Raw genomic sequence first — 23,806 nt, 5'->3', positions numbered from 1 at the left:
GAGTAGACTCGATTCCATCAGGCAACCCAAAGAGAAAGACGCAGACGCCCAGCAGCCAGAAAACGCTAGCTTTATATAGAACTCCCGTGTGGGGTGCGGGGGGTCAGGTGCCCGTCTCCACCTCCACCACTTCTGCCCAGGCACTAAAGGCCATGTCCTTATGGATGAGCACCAGGCTGGAGGTGGGGCCTGGCTCCTCAGGTATCACAAAGCACTTCTCCTGGCTCCCAGAAATGGTGACCTCAAAGACGTCCCGGGCTGGGGAGACGTCCTGTTCCCTGCAGGTGTCTAGCTCCGGCTCAGTCTGCAATAGTACCACAGTGGGCTCAGAAGCAGTGGGGGGCACACAGGGTGGGCTGGAGGGTGCCCCGGGCGGGTGACTGAGCTGGTGCCGCTTAAGGCTTTGGGGGAGGGTGTAGCCCATACCACAAGTGGCACAGCGGTATGGCTTGTTGGCTAGGTGGGATTTGAGGTGGCGCCTCAGCTTGGTAGCCAGCGTGTAAGCACGGCCACACTGGGGGCACGAGAAGGGCCTCTCCCCGGAGTGCAGACGCTCATGAGCACGCAGTGTATGTGGGTCTCGAAGGGCCTTCCCACACACAGGGCACAAGTAGGCCTCCCCAGTGTGAGAGATAAGATGGCGCCGCAGCTCGGGCAGCTGGGGAAAGGCATCAGCACAGTGCGGGCAGCGGTAGGGACGCTCCCCTGTGTGCAGCCGCAAGTGCCCACGCAGGTTGCCCCGCTGGCGGAATGCCCGTCCACAGTGTGGGCACAGGAAGGGCTTTTCCCCCGTGTGGAGCCGCATGTGGTTCCTCAGGGAGCCCTGGTTGGCCAGGGGCCGCCCACACACAGGGCAGGGGCACGGGGCAGGGGTAGCCGGCACCTGGTGGGTCTTGCGATGCAACCGCAGGGAGGGCCGGCGGGCAAAGGCCTTGCCGCACTGGTCACAAGCAAAGGGCCTGGCACCTGAATGTACCACCTGGTGCTCTTTGAGGTCTCGCCGGGTGCCGTAGGCCTTGTCGCACTGTGGGCAAGGAAAGGGCCGCACCCCACGGTGGCCCAGCATGTGGGCTTTGAAGCTCTCCTCTGAGCTATAGCTCTTGCCACACTCAGTGCAAAGGAAGGGTTTGTGGCCTGTGTGCACGAATGCGTGCTTCTTCAGGTGGCACAGCTGTAGGAAGGCCTTGCCACACTCCCCACACCGGTACCGCCGCCTCTGTTTCGGGGAGCTTCCTGCTGGGCCAGGAGGGCTCCGCAAGCGTGCAGGGAAGCCAAGCTGTTGCTGTTCTCCAGCCTGCTGGGCCCTGGGCTCCAAGATCTTGTCTCTGGGCGGGCACTGACCACTGGGGCCATGTAACTTCTTGACCATGTAAGCACGCAGCTGGTTGCTTCTGGAAGAAGATGAGCAACTGGCTCCATGCTGGGGAGCAGAGCCGCTCTGAGGTTCAGGCGGCATCTGTGTCTGGGGTGGGTCCTCCTCCTCCATGCTACCATCCTGAGGGAGCGGACCAACTGGTCGGCTCTCCTTGGAAAGCTGATCCTGGGCTTGGGGCTTAAGTCCAGGGCTTACCATAGTCTCTGCCTGGATGCTGGGGGGCGACTGGTGACCAGGATCTGCAAGGCAAGAGTGGGGTGCTGGGGTTAGAAGAAACTGTAGCAGGTGGTAGCAATGGTGTCACCAAGAAATTTTAAGAATATGTGTCTACTCCTACTCAGCCCCTGAACTTCAGCAGGAGCAAGGACACCAATCTCTTCCTTGGAACATGAACCACATGCTCTGCTTATCTTCGTGTCCGGTCTCAGGTGCCTCCTGGGGAAGCACTGTTGGGAACCATGGTGCTCCAAACCTCTGGACAGTCCCAGAGCAGGCTATCCCAGAGGCTCCTATTCTCCCTCTGGAGACACACACTTAGGCCACCACCTCCTCACTTTAGTTCATCTGAAAATAAAGGAACCTCCATCCCCACCCCAGTTGAAGAAACATAAGAAACTGGAAACCTTATACACAGCTTGCTGTCTTCATCAACATGACCCTACTATTCCAGAAAACTTACTCAGGAAGATAAAAGTTGCAAATATCGATACTGTTCATTCTAAGGAAAAGACCCATCACGCTGCAATAGAAAGCATCAAATGACAGGTTATACTCCCAAGACTCTTTGAGCCTCTTGCCTGAAAATTCTAGCCTTGGGTCCACAGATCCTCAACAAATATGCCATGATCCTTATTCAATCCTAATCAAGGATTGAATCCTAATCCCCTAATCCCCGCCCCCTTTCCACACTGAAAGACCCACCTTACACCACACTTCACAATTTTAATGCCATGATCCTTATTCAATCCTAATCAAGGATTGAATCCTAATCCCCTAATCCCCACCCCCTTTCCACACTGAAAGACCTACCTTATACCACACTTCACAATTTTAATAAATATTCAGGCTTTACCCTTCCCCCTCAGAAAACCTATTAAGACTCTGTAACGTTGTCCTTTATCTCCATGAGCCATAGCTTTGCTTTGTCTTATCCACAGGTGGTTTTGGTGATAATCTGGGAAGCCAGCATCTATTTGCCACATACCTGTCTGAGGTTCTGCCGCATCTTGGCCTGGGGAGTCCACCTCCTGCTGTATAACAGAGTCCACTTCTGTCACCACAGCCATGGCTGCCTCCTCTTCTAGCCGGGGCTGGGTGGGGCTCAGGCCCTCAGAGGGAGGCTGGGGCCACAGTAGCAACTCAGAGCCTGGCAGTAAAAGCCGGGACACCTGCAGATGGAGCTTCTCGCTGACCCGCACCAGGGCCACGTTCCCCTCACTTTCCAGCCTGCCCCGCTGCACCAAACTGCAAAGCAGAGGAAGAGCTAGTTCAGAAGACCCTCTTCAAGGGGCCCTCCCTTGAAGCCCCAGCTTCTGGGCAGTCTGAGTCCTAAAGACCCCATGCCTTTGGAACACTCACTGCAAAAAAATCACTGGGTGGGGAATTACAGTGGGCTTCCAGTTTCATCTCATGCCATGACAGAAAGCCTCAAAAAGGACCATGTTCACTACATACTCTCCTGTAACTTACCTGATCCAGCCTGAACTCTGCTCACAAGCACACACGTCTCCCCATGGGCCTAGTGACACGTCCTGAAATAAACCAATAAGAGTCCTTCTCCCATGTGTTTGGGGGGGGACCAGGGTGGGGGAAAAAAGGGATGTAACCTCTCCTGAGACAGATCTAATACGAAGCCCCTGGAAGGTTAACGGTCTCTGGTTCTGCCTCTATAGAACTGTGGTGTCTGATGTTTCATCAGAAAAGACCAAGAGACTATCCCCCTCACCTCCTTCCCACTGTGTGGAGAATTACTAAATTGAACACATTATTGCCTTCCAGTGAGTACCAGACCAAAAAAAAAAAAAAAAGGAGTAAGAGGTACATCATCACTTTACCTGCACTATTTCATCTCTTGCTCCAAATAGCTCTGGAAGATTAAAATATAAAGGAAATGGCCATCCCTTTCTCTTACAAATGAGTTGAATGAGACATATCATTTCACTAGGTAGGTGACAAAGCTGGGACTTGATTCCATGGCTTTTTAATCCTGACCACCTTTGCTCCTGACTTTCATCACTCCTGCCACTATACTAATCTAACTTTCAGCAACTTTCTGCACCTTGATTCCTTAACTACCGCAAGTGAGGGGAAGAGACAGTCCTGGAGAGAAGGGGCAAACTATCGCCTATCTCCTGAAACACCCTGCTGCTTCTAACAAACTGAAGAGCTGTCCAGACATGGCTGAACCTCTTCCACAATTTCCGTCACGGGTTAGACAAGTCCTATCCTTCAATACCTCCTCCTGCCGTGGTTTCACTCCTTTATCCTTCGGCTCCGAGTCAGACTCCTCTTCCAGCGGCCCCCAGAGCAGTCCCGGCTGCAGGGGCTCCCCGACACACCAGACCCCTAAGCGCTGTTCCTCGGCGAGTGAAGGGCCAAGGGCCAAGCCCCGGGGGAGGCTCTTTAGAGCCAGGACGGCCCGGGTCGGCCCGGGCGGGAAGTCTCTGAGGCCCTGAGCACAGCCTTGTCCAGAAGGGCTCCATCCCAAGTCCGGGCCCAGGCGCGCGTCGGGGGCTGCAGGGAGACGGGGAGGCAGTGAGGGAAGAGATCGTGAGGGTGGGGACAGTGAGGGAGGAAACCGCAGATCCGGCTAGGACTTGGCAGTCTGAGGGATCTGTAAGGGCTCTAAGTGGGCCGTTCCGAGGCTTGAGGGCGTTCGAGGACTCTGAAGCCCCCAGAGACTTCTGAGGGGACCGGAGGAGAATCCCGGACCAGGGAAGAAAAGGGCTTGGGGTAGAGAGTTGACCAGGCAGGGAACGTGAGTTCTATCTAAGGCCAGGGCCGAAGGTCCGAGACACCGCAGGTCACTAACCGAACTGCAGTCTCTCGCCCCCGGAGAGCAGCTCCTCCGCCTTCTCCATCCCTCCAGAAAAGCCTCCTTCCGCCGGAAGTGAGCGTCTTCTTCTCCGCTCCTCCCGGAAACAGTCATTGCCTTCCAAATTTCCTGTCAGGAAAGAATGCTAAGAGACTCATCGGTGCACAGAACCGGGAGTGGGAATGCCGGCGAGGCAACACTCCATCCGAGAACAGTAGGAACCATAGGATTCCAGAGGACCACCAGGGACTCCAGCGTCAGAAAAAGCGGAACTACTTGTTCCAACCACCTGCTTTTGGGAGGGACGGGTCGGACACTTATGCTGTCCTCCCTCCCTCCCCCGCCCGCGCTTAGGCCGGCACGTGCAGGAAGTGGGCGGAGATCCTGGAAAGCCATATTTGGACCGGGCAGCGGACCGGAAGTGGGTTGGAGGTGTGGCGGAAGTGGTTGGAGAGCGAGGAGCCCGGGAGGAGGCGGTTCCCGTTCCACCGCGGAGCCGGATGTTTGCCGAGCTTTGACAGGCGTGGCAGAGGGAGCAGTGCCCGACCACGGTGAGCTGCAGGGCGCGGGGTCCTCCTGGGTGGTGGGGGGAGAAAAGGAAGGGACTAGACAAGTCACCGGAAGGGACAGGGTCCCGAGGGGGATGATCCGAGCGGATCCGAGGATGGGAGCAGGAGTGGGATGGGGCCTAGGAGCCTGGCTTTCCCATTGCAGGGATTCAGCCCCACTCCCAGGTCTGCAGTGACGGGACTTCGTCTCCTTCTCTGCTTTCCTCCTGCACCTCCCAGGGCAGAGTCCAGGTCAGATCGCAGTCATCGAGCAAGCCCGTGGGAAGGGGAAGTCTCTTTGATCCGATCTGGTGAAGCTCTAAGAACAAGAAATTGGGGGGAAGTATTCCAGCCTGCCACTAACTAGGCCACGCTTTCATCTGTATTTCTTAATCTCTGAAATGGGATAATTACACCCAGTACGGGTTTTGTAAACCATGAAGCTCTGGACAAACGCACTTGTAGTTGAAAGCCTTGCTGTTGTATCGTGGGATTTGCATTTTCGCAATTCTGGGGCCCCAACTAGGAGGGCAATCCCGGTGCCAGAGAATATGATTTCAACTTGTTATCTCAGCTCTTCATGAACATTAGGGGAGAGACTTTACTTTGTCTTCTTATGGGCCCTCTCTGAGCCTTCAGAATTACACGAATGACAGTCATTTAGAGAAGTGTTGAAGGATTGACCTGCATCAAAAGAGCACCTTATACAGACATAGGTTAAAATCTTGACTCTGCTATATGACCTACCTAAACAATTTGCTTATTTTTTTCTAGTCCTCACTTTCCTCAAAGAGTAAAATGGCTTAGTAGTATAAACCTCACTGGTGCTGTTGTGAAGTTAAAAGGTAATTTGTCTACTTTATGGTGCTGTATAGGCCCTCAACAAATACTGGTTCCCTTCTCCATTTAGGAGATGACTTCATTCATTCAGTCATTCAACAAATGACAGCATCTGTGTGCTGAATAGGTCAGGGATTCTTAAATGGATCCTCAGAGGGCCTGTGAACGCCTTAAAATTGCATAGATTTCATACATGTGCTGATTTTTCTTAGGGAACAACCCACAAATTTCATCAGAATTTCAGAGAAGTCCAGAGGTTAAAACCTCTGCCTAAAATGATTCTCAAATATTTTTGTATAAGTAGGTGTTTTACCTATGGGGAAGGGAAATACTAATCTCAAAGTAAGGAATATTTTGCATAGAGCGGAACAGGGTTTGTAGGTGACTCGAGTCTTAGGCGGCCAGGATACTTCATTTCCACCACTTTATATTAGAATTTCCCTGAGCCAGCTTCCCTCACCTTCCTCACTAAGGGGTAGCTAAACTTCAGGGCTCACAGAGGGAAGCAGCTGTGGGTTGGAGGCCAGTCTGGCTGGGAGGTGGAAACAACTGTGATCAGTTTTGCTGGAAAAGGAGGTTATGGAATGGGGGAGGGGTCAGTTCTGGAAGAACGGACAAAATAGTGGCCGAATTACTGGAGAAGAGGTGGAGTTCAAGTTCAGCTCCCCTTTAGAGGGTGTCCCTCTCCTTCCCTCACATACTTCACCTCGCAGCTGTTCCTTCTAATCCTGTCGTTCACATTAGTGCACGTATTTTAGAATACTGGAGAGTTATGTTTCTGGGAGGAGCCTGTGCTTCTATAGATAAGGAAATTTAAGTCTAGTTAGGAAAAAGACTTGGCCAGCATCTTTGCAACTCACTGGCTCGAGCAGGACTATAATCCAGTTCTCCATATACCTCCTCCCATGTCTTTTTCATTGCATCAGGCACCTACTATGTGCAGAAAGACTGCTTGGGGTAGCTGTGGCAGGGCTAATGGGAAGTTGGTGCCTGGGCAGTGACAGAAGAGAAGGCACGAAGAGAAGGCTCGGGCCTAACAGGTTCCTGTGAGCTGAGTTCTGTCCCTGTTACCCAGTGGAGTCCCCTTTTGGGGAATACTCGCAGCCATCTGGCTGAATGGGGGAAGGAGGCTGTAGATGAATCAGGAGTGGATTCCTCAAGACCTAGGGTTGCCTGCATTGGAGGCTTGAAGGGGAAGGAGTGAGGTAGGGTGTGGGGCACAGCAGCACTCACTGGGAGAAGTGCATTCCCAAATAAGAGACAGTCATCTTTCTCTGTCCTCATGGAAGGGAATTATATTTTGGTGGTATGCAGCGGGAGTAGCAGATAAGGGTATAAGATAAGGGTAGCAGACAAGAGGCCAGAGGAAAGGAAGAGAAAGGTTTTTTGGTTTTTGGGTTTTGTTTTACGGCCATTAGGCTCTTTGGCTGCTTGGCTTTGGCTCAGGAGCTTGGAATGACTTTTGCCACTGAATCAGCGTGGTTTCCCTGGTAACAGGGTGGTTGTTGCTAGGCACAGGGAGCCGGTTTACCATCCAGAGTCCTCAGCTGTGAGGTGACGTGTGCCGGAGGTTGTCATGTTGCCTCAGAGCCCAGAGGTGTTCAGGGTCTGGATCCTGGTTGGCAGTTCTCCCCTCCCTGGTCTTGTCTGTACTCTTTATCTGTCCTGCTGATTCTCCTCCCCATGCCTGGTCTTGTCTGTACTCTTTATCTGTCCTGCTGATTCTCTGACCATATATGTCATTTTTGGACTCCAGGAATGTAGTGGGCTTAGAGCAGCCTCTTCCCTGGGGCTGGACTGAGTGGATTGAATCCCCTCCCTGACGCACACGGTGAGTTTGGGACGCCAGGGGGATTGGCTTCACACAGCCACATCCTTACTGCCGGCCGCAGCCCTGAGCAAACCCGGCTTCGGAGTCAGCTCCTCTCCCTCTCAGTTGGCTGTAGCTGTGGGTCTGGTTTTCACCTCCTGTCACTCAGCTCTCTGGATGCCCTGGGCTTCCCCCTTTCCCGTCTGTGCTGTCTAGTCCTTGGGGCAGTGTGTTGACCTGTCCCACCTTGGAACTACATCAGGAACTCCCTGCGGATTAGAGTGGGCTTGGGGGCCCCCAGGAAGCTGCAGATTGCCTGCTATGATTGGCAGGCAGATTCCATCCCCTACTTCTTGCTCCTGGCCTGGGGCAAACCCAGCAGGGCACCCTGACCATGGCCTTTTTTCTGGGACCCTGTGGTCTCTGGCCGCCTCCTCTTCCCTAGGCCAAAAGTGAGAGGCGGAGTAGCCAGGGCCACAGTTAATTTTTTCACGAATGGGCTTTGGAACATCCCTGTACACCTTAGATGCTTGCAGCATCTCTCCTTTGTAACTGGGGGGCCTGGGAAGCTTCTGTGCATCTGTGCTCTATGACCCCTGAGGAGAGGGGCGTGGCCTTCTACCCTCTGCAGCTGGGCCTTCTTAACTGTACCAGATGGGCAGTGGGCAGCACAGGGCCTGGCACGGCTCGTCCCTCGCCAGCTGGAGGACCTGAGGGCAGGCACTGAGCTGCGCCATCCTTTGCCCCAGCTGCCTTTCCTGGCAACACGCCTAAACTGTGGAGAACCCAGGGCGACATGGAGCTCTTGGCAAGGATGCGAAGTGTTGAGGAACAGAAACAGGGGAGGTTGGGGGAGGAACGAGTGAGAGCAGGAGGGCTTGCTGTAGCAGTTACAAGGGAAAAGAGGGTGTCCCTGACTTGCCACCCCCACCCCAGGTTTCTCTTCAGGTTCTGTGGAGTGAAGCTCTGGGGGACAGGCCCGGTCATGGACCCGCTTTCAGAGTTGCAGGATGACCTGACCTTGGAGGACACCAGCCAGGCTCTGAACCAGCTGAAGCTAGCCTCCATTGATGAGAAGAACTGGCCCTCGGATGAAATGCCCGACTTTCCCAAGTCAGGTGGGTGCTTCCGGATCTTGGGTGGCCCTGCGTGCCTTAGAAGGGGAGACTCCCTTCCTGTTGAAGGGAGACCCCAGGAGAGCAAGAGGAGGGCAAGCAGTCCAGCCCCAGGGTGAGGCTGGGAGCACAAGTCCTACTGGGGGGAGGACCAAAGAACACGAGTCTCAGGGAGAACACTGCCAGCCCCCAGGTAATCCCCTGACTTTGCGGTGTTCCTCAGATGACTCCAAAAGCAGCTCCCCGGAACCTGTTACACACCTGAAGTGGGATGACCCTTACTACGACATCGCCCGACACCAGATTGTGGAGGTGGCAGGTGAGCACACCCAGCCCTGCACCTCTTACCTCCCGCTCTGCTCTCCCGGCGTGAGGAAGCCTGCCCCTCATGCCGCAGGGGCAGGGACTGGGGGAGGGGTGGGGAGCCGCCCTGTTGTCTTACCCCTGACCCTGGGGCTCCTGAGCACGTGTACCATTTTTTAAAATCACAGACTTGATTGCGATGGCCACTTGGTCTCTTCACCGGCAACCACATCTGATCTCTGACCCCGTTGTCTCTGTTGGCTGATGGTGTGTGGGAGGCCGTGTGGCTTAGTGACTTTGAAACCAGAAAGCAGTTTGATTTCCAACTCTGCTCTCTGAACTCATTTCTTGCTCACAAGGTCGCTGAGAGGATTATAGTAGCGAATGTCTGTAAGGGCCTAGCTAAGAGCCAGAACGCACTTGGTCCCGAATAAGTGGCCATTAACCTCCCTTCCCTTTGCCCTGATGTCAGCTTTTCCACCCCATCGGTTACTGGGGACCAGGGAGGTAGGTACCAGCTCCTTTTGGGGGAAACCCTACTTCCAAGGAAGTCTGGAATGACAGAGCCTCCTTCCAGAAGTTAGGGGCCCCAGGACCCTCTGGAGCGTCAGGTTTCTGGTAGATGCGCTACCATGCTGAGAGTGGGTATGGAGCCCCCCTTGGGTCTTGGCCTCAGTGAGCTCCCACTTTCTTGTTCGTAACACAGGACCCAGAGCAGGGGAGGTAGCAAGGATGTTGGTGACCGATTTCTGCCCTTAGAGTTCTACTACTACTAGAAGAGGAAATAGAGTGGTAGGATTCTTTGTCTTTTCCGTGATGGTTGGTCTGTCCTCACTGGTGTTGATGGCATGGCCCTGCTCTGAGGCACTGGGGTGAGCAAAGGAGGCCCATGGCCCTGGAGCCCAGTGGTGCTGGCTAAGGAGGCCCTGGAGGCATCTGGCCATGGGGAAGCCACAGGGAGCTTTATCTCTCCTGAATGCCGGGCTCAGAGAGGGATGGGGCAGTTGAAAGAGTTGCCCCCATTGTCAGAGGTGTTTCCATGGTGTTTGTGTTCCCGGTGCCTGCCCTGGTCTAAGGCAGAGGCCTTGGCTGTGGCTTCTTTCACCCCTGCAGAGGCAAGGTTGCGAGTTCTTTCCTGGCCTCATCCTCACCTGAGCGCAGGAGAGTCACCCAAAGGTTCAGAACTTTCTTCCCTCACTTCCAGAAATGGACCTGATTGGGACTTGGGGGTGGGTATCTGATGTGATGTAACTGTGCTCCTGACCTGTGTGGCCAAGACCCAAGGCGGAGCAGGGGGGACCCGCCCCCACCCTGGCACTGGGTGACCCCTTTCCCCACTGCAAACAGAGCTGCAACATGTTTCTGTTTCCCCAGGGTGTGATGAGCCTGAGGGGGCCCAGCCAGGTAGGTGTGTTCCTGGCTCTATGTGCTTGGCCTCTGGGCTGTGGATCAAGAAGGGCTGTTGGTGGAGGCCAAGTGGGGCCAGCTTAATTGCAGCCCCACTCCAGGGAGCTGGGAGCTGGTGGTACCTGGGAGCCGGAACTAGGATAGGGTTTACGGGAGGTTTGACAAGATGGTGCTGTGTGGGGACACATCCAGAGCCCAAAGGGAAAGGGGCTCCTGGGGACGGAGGGGCCGTGTCCCGTGGAGGAGGGGGCGGGGGGCTGGCTGGGAGCAACGGCCTGGCATTTAGTGCTGCCTCAGGGCCCCTCTGGTGGGGGTGTCGCCATGGCTGTGCCTCTCCGACTGCTGAGAAGAGTTTGGATTGGCGCCACTGGAGCAGGCGTCTTTTGACGGGACCGTGGTGATGTCCTTCCTGGGAGGCCAGTTTCCCGGCATCAGAAACTGGAGAAAGAGCCCATGTGGGAACGGAGGATGGGGATGGGGTTGATGTCCCCAGCTCCTTTGCAGCCCTGTGTTCTCCGTGCTGGTGGTAGCTGTCATGCTCCACAGTCAAATTTGACTCCGTTCGAGTGGGTTCTTTCCAGTGGTGTGCTGGTGAACGTTTAACAGTTCGCTCCGGAAAGGGGAAAAACAAGGCTATGATTTATTTGTAGCATTTGTAATTTCTGCCACAGCAGATTTCAAGCACCAGCATGATGTCAACTGGCTGCAGTATTCCTGACCAGTTAACAGTTTCTCAAACGCGTGAGCCGGCCCCAGCCCAGTGCCCCAGCCCCCACCTCCCATCCCCTGGGCCGGCTCGGCAGGTTGTGGGCGGGTGGCGGCTGGTCTGGCGGTTCCCAGAATGCCTGCTGGAGGACTGCACGTTGCTGATTAACACCCAGGCCACCCTGCGAGTGTTCCTGATTGGTATCCGGGGAATGCAGAGGCTCCCTTCTCAGGCGGCTTGCTCTTTTCCTGGTGCTTTCCACAAATGCCGCATCTTCTCAGCAAGCCCTCGCCCCCAGTGCCCTGGAGACACCAGTGCACCCAGCTCCTCTCCTTTTTGGCTCCAGGGCAGAAGTCTCCTCTCTTCTGAGGTCAGGAGGGAAGTTTCCAGCCTTCTCACACTTGCTTCGTGTAGCAATAGTTGCCCTGTCTGCTGGCAAATGCCAAGCCACCCAAGAACTTGAGCAGCGGGACTCCACTCCAGGGAGGGGAGGACAGCAACTAGGCCCTGGGGTCACCTGCATCTCGTTCCTTGCTTGTCTGAGAGTCTTGCCATCCAGCCCCTCACCAATCCCCCATTATGCCCCCATCCCCGTTCAACATAATCCACCAGGCATTTTTAAGCCCCATAGTCAGCATGGAGGATTCAGTGAAGAAAAACACACATTACTTCCTTCAGGGAGCAGACAGTCCAGGGAAGGGGTTCTTCGAACTGGTCAGAGTCCTCTTTGAGGATATGCGCTATCTGGACCTCTTCTCCTAGGGTTTATGTCTATGTGTTTGTGGTATTTTTCATTTATCATCATGGCCTTGACGGAGCCCTGGTTGAGAATGCAAAGTTTCCCATTTATGAGGTGTTGAGGCCAGCTGAGTGATGGTGCTCCGGGCCCCTGGCCCCTCACCTCAATTGCTTGCTTAACCAGTCACTAGCTCTTTAAATTCCAGAGCCCTGTGAGCTCAGACTTCCTGTCTTGCTTAAGCCTTCAAACCTGCCAGCCAGTGAGGGCTGCCTCCACGTTGCGGGGAGGATGAAAAGAATCTTTTGGAATGCCCCATGCTCCTCCCTGCATTTTCTCCTACATTCTGGGTCTTTCCTCTGCTTAGAGGGGAGTAGGCAGATGTCCCTCCCCTCACAGGCTCATGGCAGAAGGCCCAGGGGTTTCCGAGGTTCCAGATTATACATGAAGCTGGCTTGGCTAAACTGACCCTTTGTCCTTACTCCGCCAGTCTGCTCCTTCACCTGTCAGAGCCTATGGGAGGAGATCAGAACAGGCCTGAGAGCCACCTCCCTCTGCTGGAGGGAACCCAGTGCCTCAGGATCTAGGTGAGGGTGTGACAGAAAGCAGGTGGCATCTGGTCCTTCAAAATAGACTTGCTGCTGGATGAAGCTGCACTTTCTCGGGCGGGCTTGCAGAGGGTTCTCTGCTCATAAGTCGGGAGAACCTCTGTCCCAGGCTTTGGGAAACTGTCTAAAGCAGTCTCATAACCTAGATGTCATCGTGAGCAAACCCTGAAATAGAACCAGGCATGCTATGTAATGCCGACCGATGACTTTGTGCAGGCTTCCAACGTTTCTTGAATACCTGCCACATGCTGGGCTGTGGCCCAGCATTAGAGTTTCAAAGATGGATGAGACACAATTCCTGCTCACAAGCCAGTAGAGGGGACAGGCACATAAACAGTTCTACAGAAGAGTCAGAGTGTCACGACAGAGATGGGTGATAGTTCAAACTGGGAGCCCTGAAAAGGGGCAGCTAACGTATCTGGGGGAAGGAGGAGAGGACACAGGCTTCTGGGAGGAGATCACGCCTGGAACGAGTCTTAAGGATTCCAAGGAGTTATCCTGGAGGAGGGTTGCAGAATTGTCTTGAGAAGTTCTGTCTGGCAAGAGAAACAGCAGAGGCCCAAAGCTGTGTGGTGTGGACTGGGTTGCAAGCATGTCTGTGTCTGAAGTGTGCATGGTGGGAGCCTGGAGAGTCCTGTGAGTCATTCCAAAGAACATTTACAGGGTGGGGGGCCCAGGTTGTTTATCTGGGGTGGAGTTCAGGAGGAAAGGACGATTCAAGGCAGGAGAGTTGGGGGCAGGTAGGTGTTCATAATTCTCCAAGGCTGGAAGTTGGCGCAGTTTAGGATGGAAGAACAGAGCCTCTCTCTAGGCTGAGGGGGTGTTTTGGGTGGAGATGGGATGGTTGGAGGGGCTGATCTAGAGGTTGGACATGGTAGACTGCTGGCAGTGAGGTGCTAAATCAGGCCAAAGCACCGAGCCGTGTGCCAGCAGGGCCTAGGGCCATGCTGCCCACGTTCCAGAAGCCTCCTTCAGCCCCTCTAATGAGTCTTGCCCCAGCCCTGCAGAAAAGGGTCAGAGCCTTGGCAACCACTTTGAAAAAGTACTGACTCCTGGGTTAGGTCACTGACCAAGAAGAAGCATCAAGACCATGGTTTACTAAATATGGAGAAGGACACTCAGCAAGGCATTGGGGTGGTCCTTAATCCTCAGAGGTAGGTGGAGGACAGACTCCATGCATTTCATGGGTTGTATAAGTATTTTCATTTGTCTCTGAAGCAGTGGGGATTAGGCAGGTGTGGTTTGGTGCCGCTGGAGAGGCTGAAGGTAAAGATGTAGGGAGGGTTCCTGGGACGCGGGGGAGTGGGGACCGGGCCTTCTTCTCCTGGAGTTTTGTTTGGCGTCCCTGATCTGTGCCAACCCTGGAAGAACATCTCACCTTGGAGGGCAGTAAGCTCCCCGGCTTCTTGACAAAGCCAAATGGTCAGACCATCAAATAGTGACCAGTTTTGGACGAACACCCCTGAGTGATTACAGCCAAACAAGCATTTCCCCAAAGCATTACAAACTCCTCTGAACTCCATGTTCTTTAGAATATCCTTAATGAGAAAGGATATGGTTTTTAGAAATGTCCAGAAGTCAGTCAGAGCCAAGTGTGGTTAATGATCCTGGTAATAAAGTCGGAAAGTGCTGCTAGTGGTCAAAAACAAGACCTGACCACTAAGCACTCACTCTCATGTCCTCCGTGGCCTTGGACTTGCCCAGAAGGCAGCTTCAAGGAGTTTTCCAAGTACACGTTGCTCAGAGGGGGTGCTTCTGGAACGAGCATGGGCTTTAAGAGGATTATTCAGCAAGGTAACAATTGCTTTGGTGGGTGTGACTTTCCATTTTTTTTTTTAGTTAACCATTTTAAAATGTATAATCGGCGCTATTTGGGACATTCACAATGGGGTGCAGCCACTTCTATCTGGCCGCACAATTTCATCCATGCCCATGCCAGATTGCATAACCATCACCAGCCAATCCCTGATCTCCCCTCTTCCCAGCAACTGGCAACCACTACTGTGCTGTCTGTGTGGATTCACATACTCCAGATAACTCCTGTAAATGGAGTCATACAGTTCGTAGCCTTTGGGGTCTGGCTCCTTTCATTCCATCGTGTTCTCAAGGTCTGTTCACAATGTAGCGTGGATCAGTACTTCATTCCTTTTTATGGCCAATATCCCACTGCATGAACATACCACATTTTCTTTATCCATTCATGCATTGATGGCATGTGGGTGTTTCGCCAGGTGTGCCTTTTTACAAAGTCACGTTATTTTTTTAGACCCCAGCTCAGTACCCTGAGAGCAACCTGGCCTTCTTTCTTCAGTGACACACACTTGAGTGCAGACAGCTGCCTGGAGGTGGCTCTGCATCGGCCGCCCTGGCCCCTGTACTACGTGGCACAGGCCTCCAGGCCTGGCACCCCTCGGTTCCTCGCCCCACTTCTCTCCATCGATCTTCCACTCACCACTCTATCTTTCTCCACACCTAGGAGATGATAAGTATGGGCGGAAGATCATTGTGTTTAGTGCCTGCCGAATGCCCCCGAGCCACCAGCTGGACCACAGCAAACTCCTGGGGTGAGTACCCATGGGGAAGGTGGTGGGACTGGCGCCCAGACCCCCCCCCCCCAATTGCCTGATGCCGTTCTCCTTCCTGTCCCTTCCAGCCCAGAGGTACCAAGCCACCTCCCTCCACGCCTCCCCTCCCCTCCCAGAAGAGCTGTTTTTTTACATTTGGGGGAGAGCACCGGGCTAGGAGTCGGACCTGGTCTCTAGTCCGGGAAACTGCAACCTTGGCAGGTGTCTTCATTTCTTTAAGCCACTTTTCCTTCACCGAGGGCATCAGAATGCAGCCCTCCTTCCTCATAGGATGGAGACTCTGTACACAAGCACACTCAAGTAAAATACCGTCCGCGTGTGAGCACTGCTGGTAATGATGCGTTGCTTCTGCTGTCCTTACAGTTCATCATTTGCAGCAATAATTAGTGTTATTTTGTGCCAAATTTGGTCCCAATGGCCTCTTTACCTGTCTGGGTTCTGTTAGCAAAAACATGTACTAGCTGTGGTTGGTCTAGAAATCTGATGCCAGTCCCAAAGCTGATTGAAAGCAGGAGTTTGACAAACCTGTTTTTTGTTTTTTTTTTTTAAGATTTTATTTATTTCAGAGAGAGAGAGAGAGCTGGGGTTGGGGGAGGAGCAGAGGGAGAAGGATAAGCAGACTCTGTGCCGAGCGCAGAGCCCGACCTGGGGCTCGATCTCATGACCTGAGCTGAAACCAAGAGTCAGGACACTTAACCGACTGCGCCATCCAGGCGCCCCTGACAGATGCTGTTCTGATAAGCGTTCGTTACTGAGCCACCAGCGGGTCCCCGGCCCTCGCAGGACCTCCATGGCGGCAGAGCCATGATGAACTTCTCCTAAGGCGCCTTCGTGCGGGTCCAGTTAGCACCTTGCACTTCTTTCCTGATCTCTTTAAAGCGACTGCACTGCCCATACCAGCTCTTCGGGATCCGGAATGGTTGTGTGTGTGTGTAGGGGGTGGGGAGGGGTCAGGGACAGGCCAAGTGTGCGGCCGCAGAAGGGGAAGGGCCTGAGTGCAGAGTCCGCAGTCCTGGTGAGCCAGGCCTGAGGCTCTCCGGCCTTGTGGGAGTTTTTTCTCAGGCTTTTGAAGCCCTTCTCCTATCTTCCCTCAGCCAGGCAGGCAGAGCCTTGTTGAGACCCATCATGCGGCACAGCCTGGAACAGGCCAGGGAGCTCAGCGGGAGGGTAGCTGAGTCACACACCCTACCCTTTGGTTTCACACGGCAACTGAGTTGGCAGGTGACAGACTCCTGGCCAGATAATAGTCTGAGTGGGAGGAAGTCAGAGGAAGGAGATGGGAAAGCACCCAGTTTTCAGGAGAGTTTGCTGAGTGAGTCCCCACCACTCGGGGCCTTCCTCTGACTTCTGGAAGCCGTCCGCCATCCATCCTGTCCGTCTTCCATCCCTTCCTGGCGGGGTCTCCCTGCCCCCACCCGGCCTGAGGGGCAGTGCTTCCCATGGGGATCAGTCCTATTATCGCCGCTTTGGCCTTTCTGGCTGCCCAGCCACCTGGGAAGGGGGGGGAGTTGAAAGAGAAAGTGCCTGAAGCTTGGATTCAGAAGCCCAGTTCAGCTTCACTGTGCCTCTTACTAGCTGTGTGTTTGGGGGCAGGTCTCTTCTGAACCCTATAAAAATAAGAATTGTGCCCACCTCACAGGGTTCTTGTGGGCATCAGGTGAGATAATACACGAAGTGCCATCTATACATTTGTACAATATTACAGATTTCGAGGATTTAGAAAAATGTAAGTAGCTGTAAAGAAAAAATACAGACAGTGATAAACAGAATCTCCCATGAACCTGCCATCCAGAGAGAAAAACTGTTAATACTTTCGTATATTCACCTATTTTTTTCTATAATTTACACAGATCTTTGTATAGTCACCTCTGTATCTCACATCACGTTAACTTCTGAGCACTAAACACACTTCAAAGACATCTTCTAAAAACATGTTATTGGCGTACGTGTGTACGGAAGAGTGTATTGTGAGACTACTCGATGAATTTTCAGAAACGGAATACGCCCATCCACACCCACAGACCTCCCTTTGTTCTTCTAGCCGCTTCCCCAAAGGGTAACCACTCTCCTGACACCTCACCTCACAAATTGCTTCTGCCTGCAGAGACATCCTGTGAGGCCTTCTATTTATAGATGGCCTGTAATTTATTTAACCAATTCCCTGTTTTGGGACAGTTAGCTTGCTGCTCAGAAAAAAGTTTTTTTCCACTGTAAACCAGGCTGCAATGAACAGCCTTCTACAAAAATGCTTCTGTTCATTTCTGATTGTTTCTTTAGGATAACTTCCTGGGTATATTTTCACAGGGTCAAAGAGTATGAACATTTTTTAGCTTCTGATAAACATCACTTTATTGCCCTCCAAAAGGTCATAACGTCCAGCAAAAGATGAGTGTATTGTCACTACAGTTTTTACTACTTTATAGTTGCAGAATGCCATCTTTCATGTGACAGCTCTTTGCAAGCTGCAAAGTGCTCAGGGCGTACAAGGGCTAAATGACCGTGTAGCGGGATGGGCTGGAATCACAGTAAAAATCCAGCATTAGACACTTCACATGCCTGCCTGTGTGGTCAGCAGGGTGAAGTTAGGTCATCTCCAGGCTCCACCGCAAGCTGTGTGCCTCTGAATAAGCACTTCACCTCTCTGAGCCACACTGCCCTCATGTGTGAGAAGGGGATCATCTCAGCCCCAGCTGTTACAAGGAAGGCATGAGATAATGTATACAGAGTGCTTGGCAGACACTAAAAGCTAAATATTGGTGAATGGTGACTGTCGTCACCGTGATCGACTTGGGGCAGCCCCGCAGGGAGTGTTACTCCCATTTTTCTGCAGGTATGCGAGAGGGCCTCAGTTCAGGTCCTGGTCTCCTGGTTTCTAGCCAGGGCGGCCGTTCGCATTCTTCGTCCTCCACCCAGCCCAGCCATGACCCTGAACCTCCTCCCCCCTGTGGAATGGGTGATGATGCAGCCAGAGCAGGCAGTGCCCGAGAGAGGCTCGTGGGGAGGCAGAGGAGAGAGGCAGGAGACCCTTGGGGTGCCGGGTCATGTCTCCGGGGGCGCCTCCTGAATCGAAGATCGGCCTGAGTGGGCTTTGTTCTGGTAGGTACCTGAAGCACACACTGGACCAGTACGTGGAGAGCGACTACACGCTGCTGTACCTGCACCACGGCCTGACCAGCGACAACAAGCCCTCCCTCAGCTGGCTCCGCGATGCCTACCGCGAGTTTGACCGCAAGTGGGTCCAGGGGCCTGGGGGCAGGTGGCTGTGGAGCCCGCAGCTCTGCCAGGTTCTGGGCTGCCCTCTGCTTGCTCGGAAGCTTGGGGGTGGGGGGAGGCAGGGCCCCCCTCACCCCGGGTAAAAGCAAATAATCTGAAGTTGGAACATTCTGGGCTTAAATCCCAGTCTCTGTATTTCCTCCCTCTGTGACCTTTCTTGGTACTTCACCTCTCTGAGTCTCTGCTTCCTAATCTGTAAAATGGGACTGCCACGGCACTTCGCTCTCAGGCTTTCCCTGAGGACACAAATCAGAAAATGGACTCAGAGAACCTAGCTCTGTGCCTCTCCCACCACACCGGCTGCTGAGTTCCTGTTGTCTCTCTGCAGGTACAAGAAGAATATTAAGGCCCTGTACATCGTGCACCCCACCATGTTCATCAAGACCCTGCTCATCCTCTTTAAGCCCATCATCAGGTGAACGGGTTGGTGGGGAGGACAGCGGCCTCCCCAGGCTTCACTTTGAACTCTGAACCAGATACCTGAGGAGGCCAAGCACTCTGGGGACAGGCCATTGAGGGGCTCAGCCATTGTCTGATCTTGGGCGGCTGCTGAGGGGATGGTGGCAGCCTGCCGAAATGGGCCCACCCATGCCTACCCGTGCCCTTTATTCTGCCGGTAGCTTCAAGTTCGGGCAGAAGATCTTCTATGTGAATTACCTGAGCGAGCTGAGCGAGCACGTGAAGCTGGAGCAACTGGGGATCCCTCGCCAAGTGCTCAAGTGAGGCGGGGGCAGGGGCAGTGTGTGCCCGTCAGGCTTGCAAGGGGGGACGTGCCAGCCAAGGGGAGAGGGAGCCTCGAGAACCCCCAGATGAGCAGGGGAAGTGAAGGTAGTGGTGAAGAGCCCGAGCACGGGGGTGAAGAGCCCGAGCACGGGGCTGGAGAGCGCAGGTTCGGATCCCGCCTCTGTCGCTTAAAGAGGTCGTGTGTAGAGCAGGGCTGCCAGGAGGCCCGAATGAAGTGACCACGTGCAGCAGCACAGGGAGTGCCTGACAGACAGGGGTTGCCAGGGTGACTATAAAGTCAGGTTGGCGGCCTGACCCTCCCATCTGCCTCCCCAAGGTATGACGACTTCCTCAAATCCACACAGAAGAGCCCTGCCACGGCCCCCAAGCCCATGCCACCACGGCCCCCTCTGCCCAACCAGCAGTTTGGGGTCTCGCTGCAGCAGTGAGTATGGGAGAGGTGGGCAGGCCTGGTGTGTGAGGGCTCCGGAGGGCGGCAGGCCCTGCTCACTGCCCGTTCCCAACAGCCTCCAGGAGAAGAACCCAGAGCAGGAGCCCGTTCCGCTTGTGCTTCGGGAGACCATAGCCTACCTGCAGGCCTACGGTGAGTGCCAAGGCTGCTCACTGGCCACAGGGCTTCCGGGATCTGCCCCTTCCCCTTCAGCCCCGACCCCAGGCCCCTCCTCAGCCCGGTCTCCCAGCTCCCCTCAGGAAGCTGCCAGGCAGGGCTGAGAGCCCCACGTGCATCAGCGCCCACACCGACCCTTCGTGGAGCCCCGAGACCAAGCGGGTCCAGGCATCTATAGGCCCCAGAGCCGAGACTCACCAGGCCCCACTGTTTCCCAGCTCTCACCACTGAGGGGATTTTCCGGAGGTCAGCCAACACCCAAGTCGTACGGGAAGTACAGCAGAAGTACAACATGGGTGAGTGGTTTGGGGGGTGTGCCCAGACCTGCAGGGTCAGTACAGATCCTGGGGGCGGGAAGGGGAGGATAGGGGCATGTATGTGACTGCGAGGGGGCTTCTTTTCCTTCTGCTCCCCTGTAAACAAGGACCCCACATTCCATTCCCATCAGAGGTTCTGTGGCATTTGGTTTGATTGCATGGGTCCCGCTCCTGCCTGGCTGTCCCAGGCCTGTGGCCTCATCAGTCAGGTGCATTCAGAGACGAGGAATCACTGTAGTGTGTGCTGGGGGGCCCCATCCTACCCGGTCCCCTCATCACAGAGCAAGAAGGGAAGGCCTGTGTGAGAGGAGGCTCCACGGGAGGAGGGGGCTTATGCAGTGGCTGCGGGTAGTGGGGTCTGCTTGGCCTCCAGGACTCTAGATGGGCTGTCAGCCTCTAGGCTAGGCCCAGCTTGTCTCCACCCCCTCCCCCAGGGCTGCCAGTGGACTTCGACCAGTACAATGATTTGCACCTGCCCGCGGTCATCCTCAAGACCTTCCTCCGGGAGCTTCCTGAGCCCCTGCTCACCTTTGACCTCTACCCCCACGTTGTGGGCTTCCTCAGTGAGTGCCCCTTTCTTCCCTCCCCAGCTCTGTGCTTTGTGTGCTGGGTTGGGGTCAGGGCTGGACTCAGAGCAGGCAGGTTTGGCCTGTCCTCCAAGGAAAGTCTGGGTGGGGTCTCCCCTCTGGCCTCATGTTGGCCCAGCCCTGGACTGCTGTGACCTGGGCCCTGGTTCCTTGCAGACATTGATGAGAGCCAGAGAGTGGAGGCGACGCTGCAGGTGCTCCGGACGCTGCCTGAGGAGAACTACCAGGTGCTTCGTTTCCTCATTGCCTTCCTGGTGCAGGTGAGACCGGGGCCTCAGCCTCTGCTGTTCACCTGGAGGAGTGCGGGAGGAGGAGCTGCCACCGCTGCCACTCCCAGGGATGGGAAGCAGGGTCTGTGGCTTCCTGCTGTAGCCCCCTGATTCCCTCCACAGATTTCTGCCCAATGTGACCAGAACAAGATGACCAACACTAACCTGGCTGTTGTCTTCGGCCCTAACCTACTGTGGGCCAAGGATGCTGCCATCACCCTCAAGGCCATTAATCCCATCAACACATTCACCAAGTTCCTTCTGGATCACCAAGGGGAGTTGTTCCCCAGCCCTGACTCCAGAGGGCTCTGAGCCCTGCCCTGCTGCCCCTTCTCGGAGAGCCCCAACTGGGACTCTTCCTCCCGGCTTCAGCCTTCTAGGAGCTTGGCGCCTATGAGGAAGGGCCCATGAGGCCCTGGGAGCTGGAAGCTGGGGCCAACCAACCGGGCAGCTCTTCCTCCCCTTCTGTCCAGCCCACCTCGCCAGCTCTGGAGGCCTCGCTGTAACCACGAAACATTTTTTTCGCCTTATACTTCTCACTGCCTCCTTGGATCCCTGGCTCTTTGCCAGGCTCTACAGAGCTGGCCTTGGCTCTTCCAGCAGGAAAGACTGACCCCAGCAACTGCTTCCCCACTTTCTCCTGCCTCTCTTTTCCTGGCAACTGCAGATGCCTAAATCACTGCCAGCTGGGCTGGTAGCTGGGGCTGGTCCTCCCCTTCCTGGCTGCTGGGGAATAAGCAGCCGAGCTGAGCTGGCTTGGGCCTGCCCTACCGAGGCACCTCCCTGCCTGGGCGAAGGTCTGTGTGCGAGCACCTGCTCTTGTCCTCCCCTCTAAAGCGTCAGCCTTGCGTGTTGACACGGCTAAGGACTGGCAAGGCCAGAGTCTGCTTCCTACTTCTGCCTCCTTCTCTTCCACACATCCTGGGTCAGCCCTTCTCAAGTGATACTGCCCCCAGGATGTTCCAGCCCCCTGGTTCTGCCAGGACTGGCAGCTTGGATGATAGGGCTGAGTCCCAGCATCCATTTGAAACAGACACTCCATTCCTACCCAAAAGCCTGCTGTGTCTGGTTGGGCCAGTGACAAGCAGTCTCAGCCCCCCATGCCTTGCCGCCCCTCCCTTCCCACTCACACAGATCCTCAGCCTAACCACTTGTGGACAGGTCTGTGGTGGTGCCACACTGGTCCCTGCTGTGGCCAGAAGTGACTCGATGCCTCAGGATCTGTGGCTTCTTCCTCCAGCTAGTGACTCCTGGAGGGTCTGAGCAGAGACCTTGCTAATTAAGTCAACCCCTGCCTGGGGAGTTCTAGCAATGTCGGGCCCCAGGGCCCTGTCGTCTTTCAGAAAACCTGGACCCCGATGATTGGTACTTCTGATTCCAACTGTGTTCCTTAGAATTACATGCCTTCCTGGTGAACCCTGGGGACCCCACTTCCTGCAGCCTCGTCCCCTGGCAGCAGAGGGAAGTACCTGCACGGTGGCCCTGCCCCCCAGCCTTGGCCAGAGCCTGTACTGTGGGGGCCCTCACTGACCAGACCAGCCCCGTCTGCGTGGTGGGTGTGGCCTGAGTCCTGACCTCACTGGGCTCTCTCCCCAGGATGCTAGCATGTCAGGACTCCCGGGGGCCTGGAGTGGCCGCTGGTTCCATGTTGGTCCCTGCATCTCTGGCCCAAGCCGGGCTTCTGCTTTCTGCCCTCCTTTGTGTATCAGGCATTGCGCACAGCCCCATTTACTGGGGAGCCTCGGAGATCTCTTGGGTCTTTTCTCCTGTCCCCCATCCCACTGGTCTGTACCTGGGGGGAGGGGGAGAGTACTGTGAATCAAGTGTTCACATTCACACTTAATGACTTCCTGGGCACCAATCATGTATTTCACCTTTGCACTTTTTGTATTTCAATAAAAAAGGAGATGGAAAACTGCCCACCTGGGTGTTAGGAAGCACGCCTGGAGGCTCAGAACGGGCGGGAAGTGTCTGGTTGTGGAGGCCAAGCAGGTGGGGCCTCAGGAAGTCCCCTCCCCAGTCCATCTGGCCCCGTCCTTCCATGTCTCGTTCCCTTGGGAGTGGGTGGGAAGCCGGCTTTCTGACGTTGTCCAGGCTTGTGTGAATGGTGACACCGCCACCCCACCCCCACGTTGTATGTGTGCAGCATCCCAATGGGCCACCAAGGGCGGTATCCCATGACCACGGCCTCTTCTGGCCCTGAACGGAGGATACTGTGGTGACAGCAGCATAGGCTTGAGTCCTGGTGCTATCACAACCTCCACCAGCTCCACTTGGTGACAGCCATATTGTCAGTCCACCTGAGATGGGGTCTTCATTTCTCTGAGGCTCCAAAGTGACACACACAGGACGTAACAGTGAGGGCCCAGTGGCGACCAGAATGACCGCGGTTGCACAGAGGAATGAGGAGATGGTCCCAAGCTTGTGTAGCAGCTAGGATTGGAAGCCTCCTGTGACCATTCACTTCTCCCCACCCTCCCCTCAGCCTGAGCGCCTTGGCTATTTCTACCTGCCACCCAGTCCCACCGAGGCTAGGAGAGCCAGTTTTCCTTCCCTCTCTTGAGTAGGTTTTGCTGTGCTTTAAAGATTAAGACGGTAAAATTTAAGTCGTGTATTTTACCACAATTTAGAGACAAGTTTGTCACTGGGAGGGCAGGTCAGAATTTCACTTGACACAGTGGTCAAGGTCAAGTTGCACCTGTCTGCTGCCTGCCTGTTGATTGCAATCAGGTGATGGTGGCCTGGGTTGGCCCTGTTCTTTTTTTTCCTCCCTGCTCTCTCCCGCCAGGGGAGCCAGGCCAGAGCTGCAGGATCGAGCAGCGGTGTGAAGCCGGTGGTGACAAACACAGGCCCTGAGCTGCAGGGAGCCAGTCCTGTGGCACAAGTGGCCCTCACCCTGCTGGCCCCGGCAGAAGGCCCCAGCAGCCCCTCACTGGCTCTGC

The 23,806-nt window shown here is 54.9% G+C and overlaps 2 protein-coding genes across 3 annotated transcripts; one reads left to right on the top strand and one right to left on the bottom strand.

Annotated features, from left to right (window-relative positions):
* Positions 1 to 54: 54 nt before the first annotated feature.
* Positions 55 to 4,632, bottom strand: ZNF408 (zinc finger protein 408). The gene is made up of 5 exons (XM_045786535.2): positions 4,407 to 4,632; positions 3,831 to 4,108; positions 3,065 to 3,126; positions 2,580 to 2,839; positions 55 to 1,614 (listed from the first exon to the last, which is right to left on the bottom strand). The coding sequence occupies exons 1-5, from the start codon at positions 4,453 to 4,455 to the stop codon at positions 104 to 106; spliced, it is 2,160 nt and encodes a 719-aa protein (XP_045642491.2). The 5' UTR covers positions 4,456 to 4,632; the 3' UTR covers positions 55 to 103.
* A 184-nt stretch (positions 4,633 to 4,816) lies between these two features.
* On the top strand, positions 4,817 to 22,782 carry ARHGAP1 (Rho GTPase activating protein 1). 2 transcript variants are annotated; one of them, XM_045786537.2, is made up of 13 exons: positions 4,817 to 4,960; positions 8,544 to 8,725; positions 8,946 to 9,041; positions 14,959 to 15,046; positions 18,168 to 18,299; positions 18,669 to 18,755; positions 18,961 to 19,059; positions 19,401 to 19,508; positions 19,591 to 19,667; positions 19,910 to 19,987; positions 20,443 to 20,571; positions 20,752 to 20,855; positions 20,988 to 22,782. In XM_045786537.2, the coding sequence occupies exons 2-13, from the start codon at positions 8,593 to 8,595 to the stop codon at positions 21,174 to 21,176; spliced, it is 1,320 nt and encodes a 439-aa protein (XP_045642493.1). In that variant the 5' UTR covers positions 4,817 to 4,960; positions 8,544 to 8,592; the 3' UTR covers positions 21,177 to 22,782. The 2 variants fall into 2 exon arrangements, with proteins under 2 accessions (XP_045642493.1, XP_087710939.1); XM_087854813.1 differs by lacking the exon at positions 4,817 to 4,960 and adding an exon at positions 10,400 to 10,429.
* Positions 22,783 to 23,806: the final 1,024 nt, after the last annotated feature.

This window comes from Ursus americanus, chromosome 24 (assembly GCF_024610735.1).
Source record: "Ursus americanus isolate L20-20 chromosome 24, mUrsAme1.1.p, whole genome shotgun sequence".
Classification (NCBI taxonomy): Eukaryota; Metazoa; Chordata; class Mammalia; order Carnivora; family Ursidae; genus Ursus; species Ursus americanus.
The sequence above is the reverse complement of the archived record's forward strand: the minus strand, read 5'-3'. Positions and strand labels throughout refer to the sequence as shown.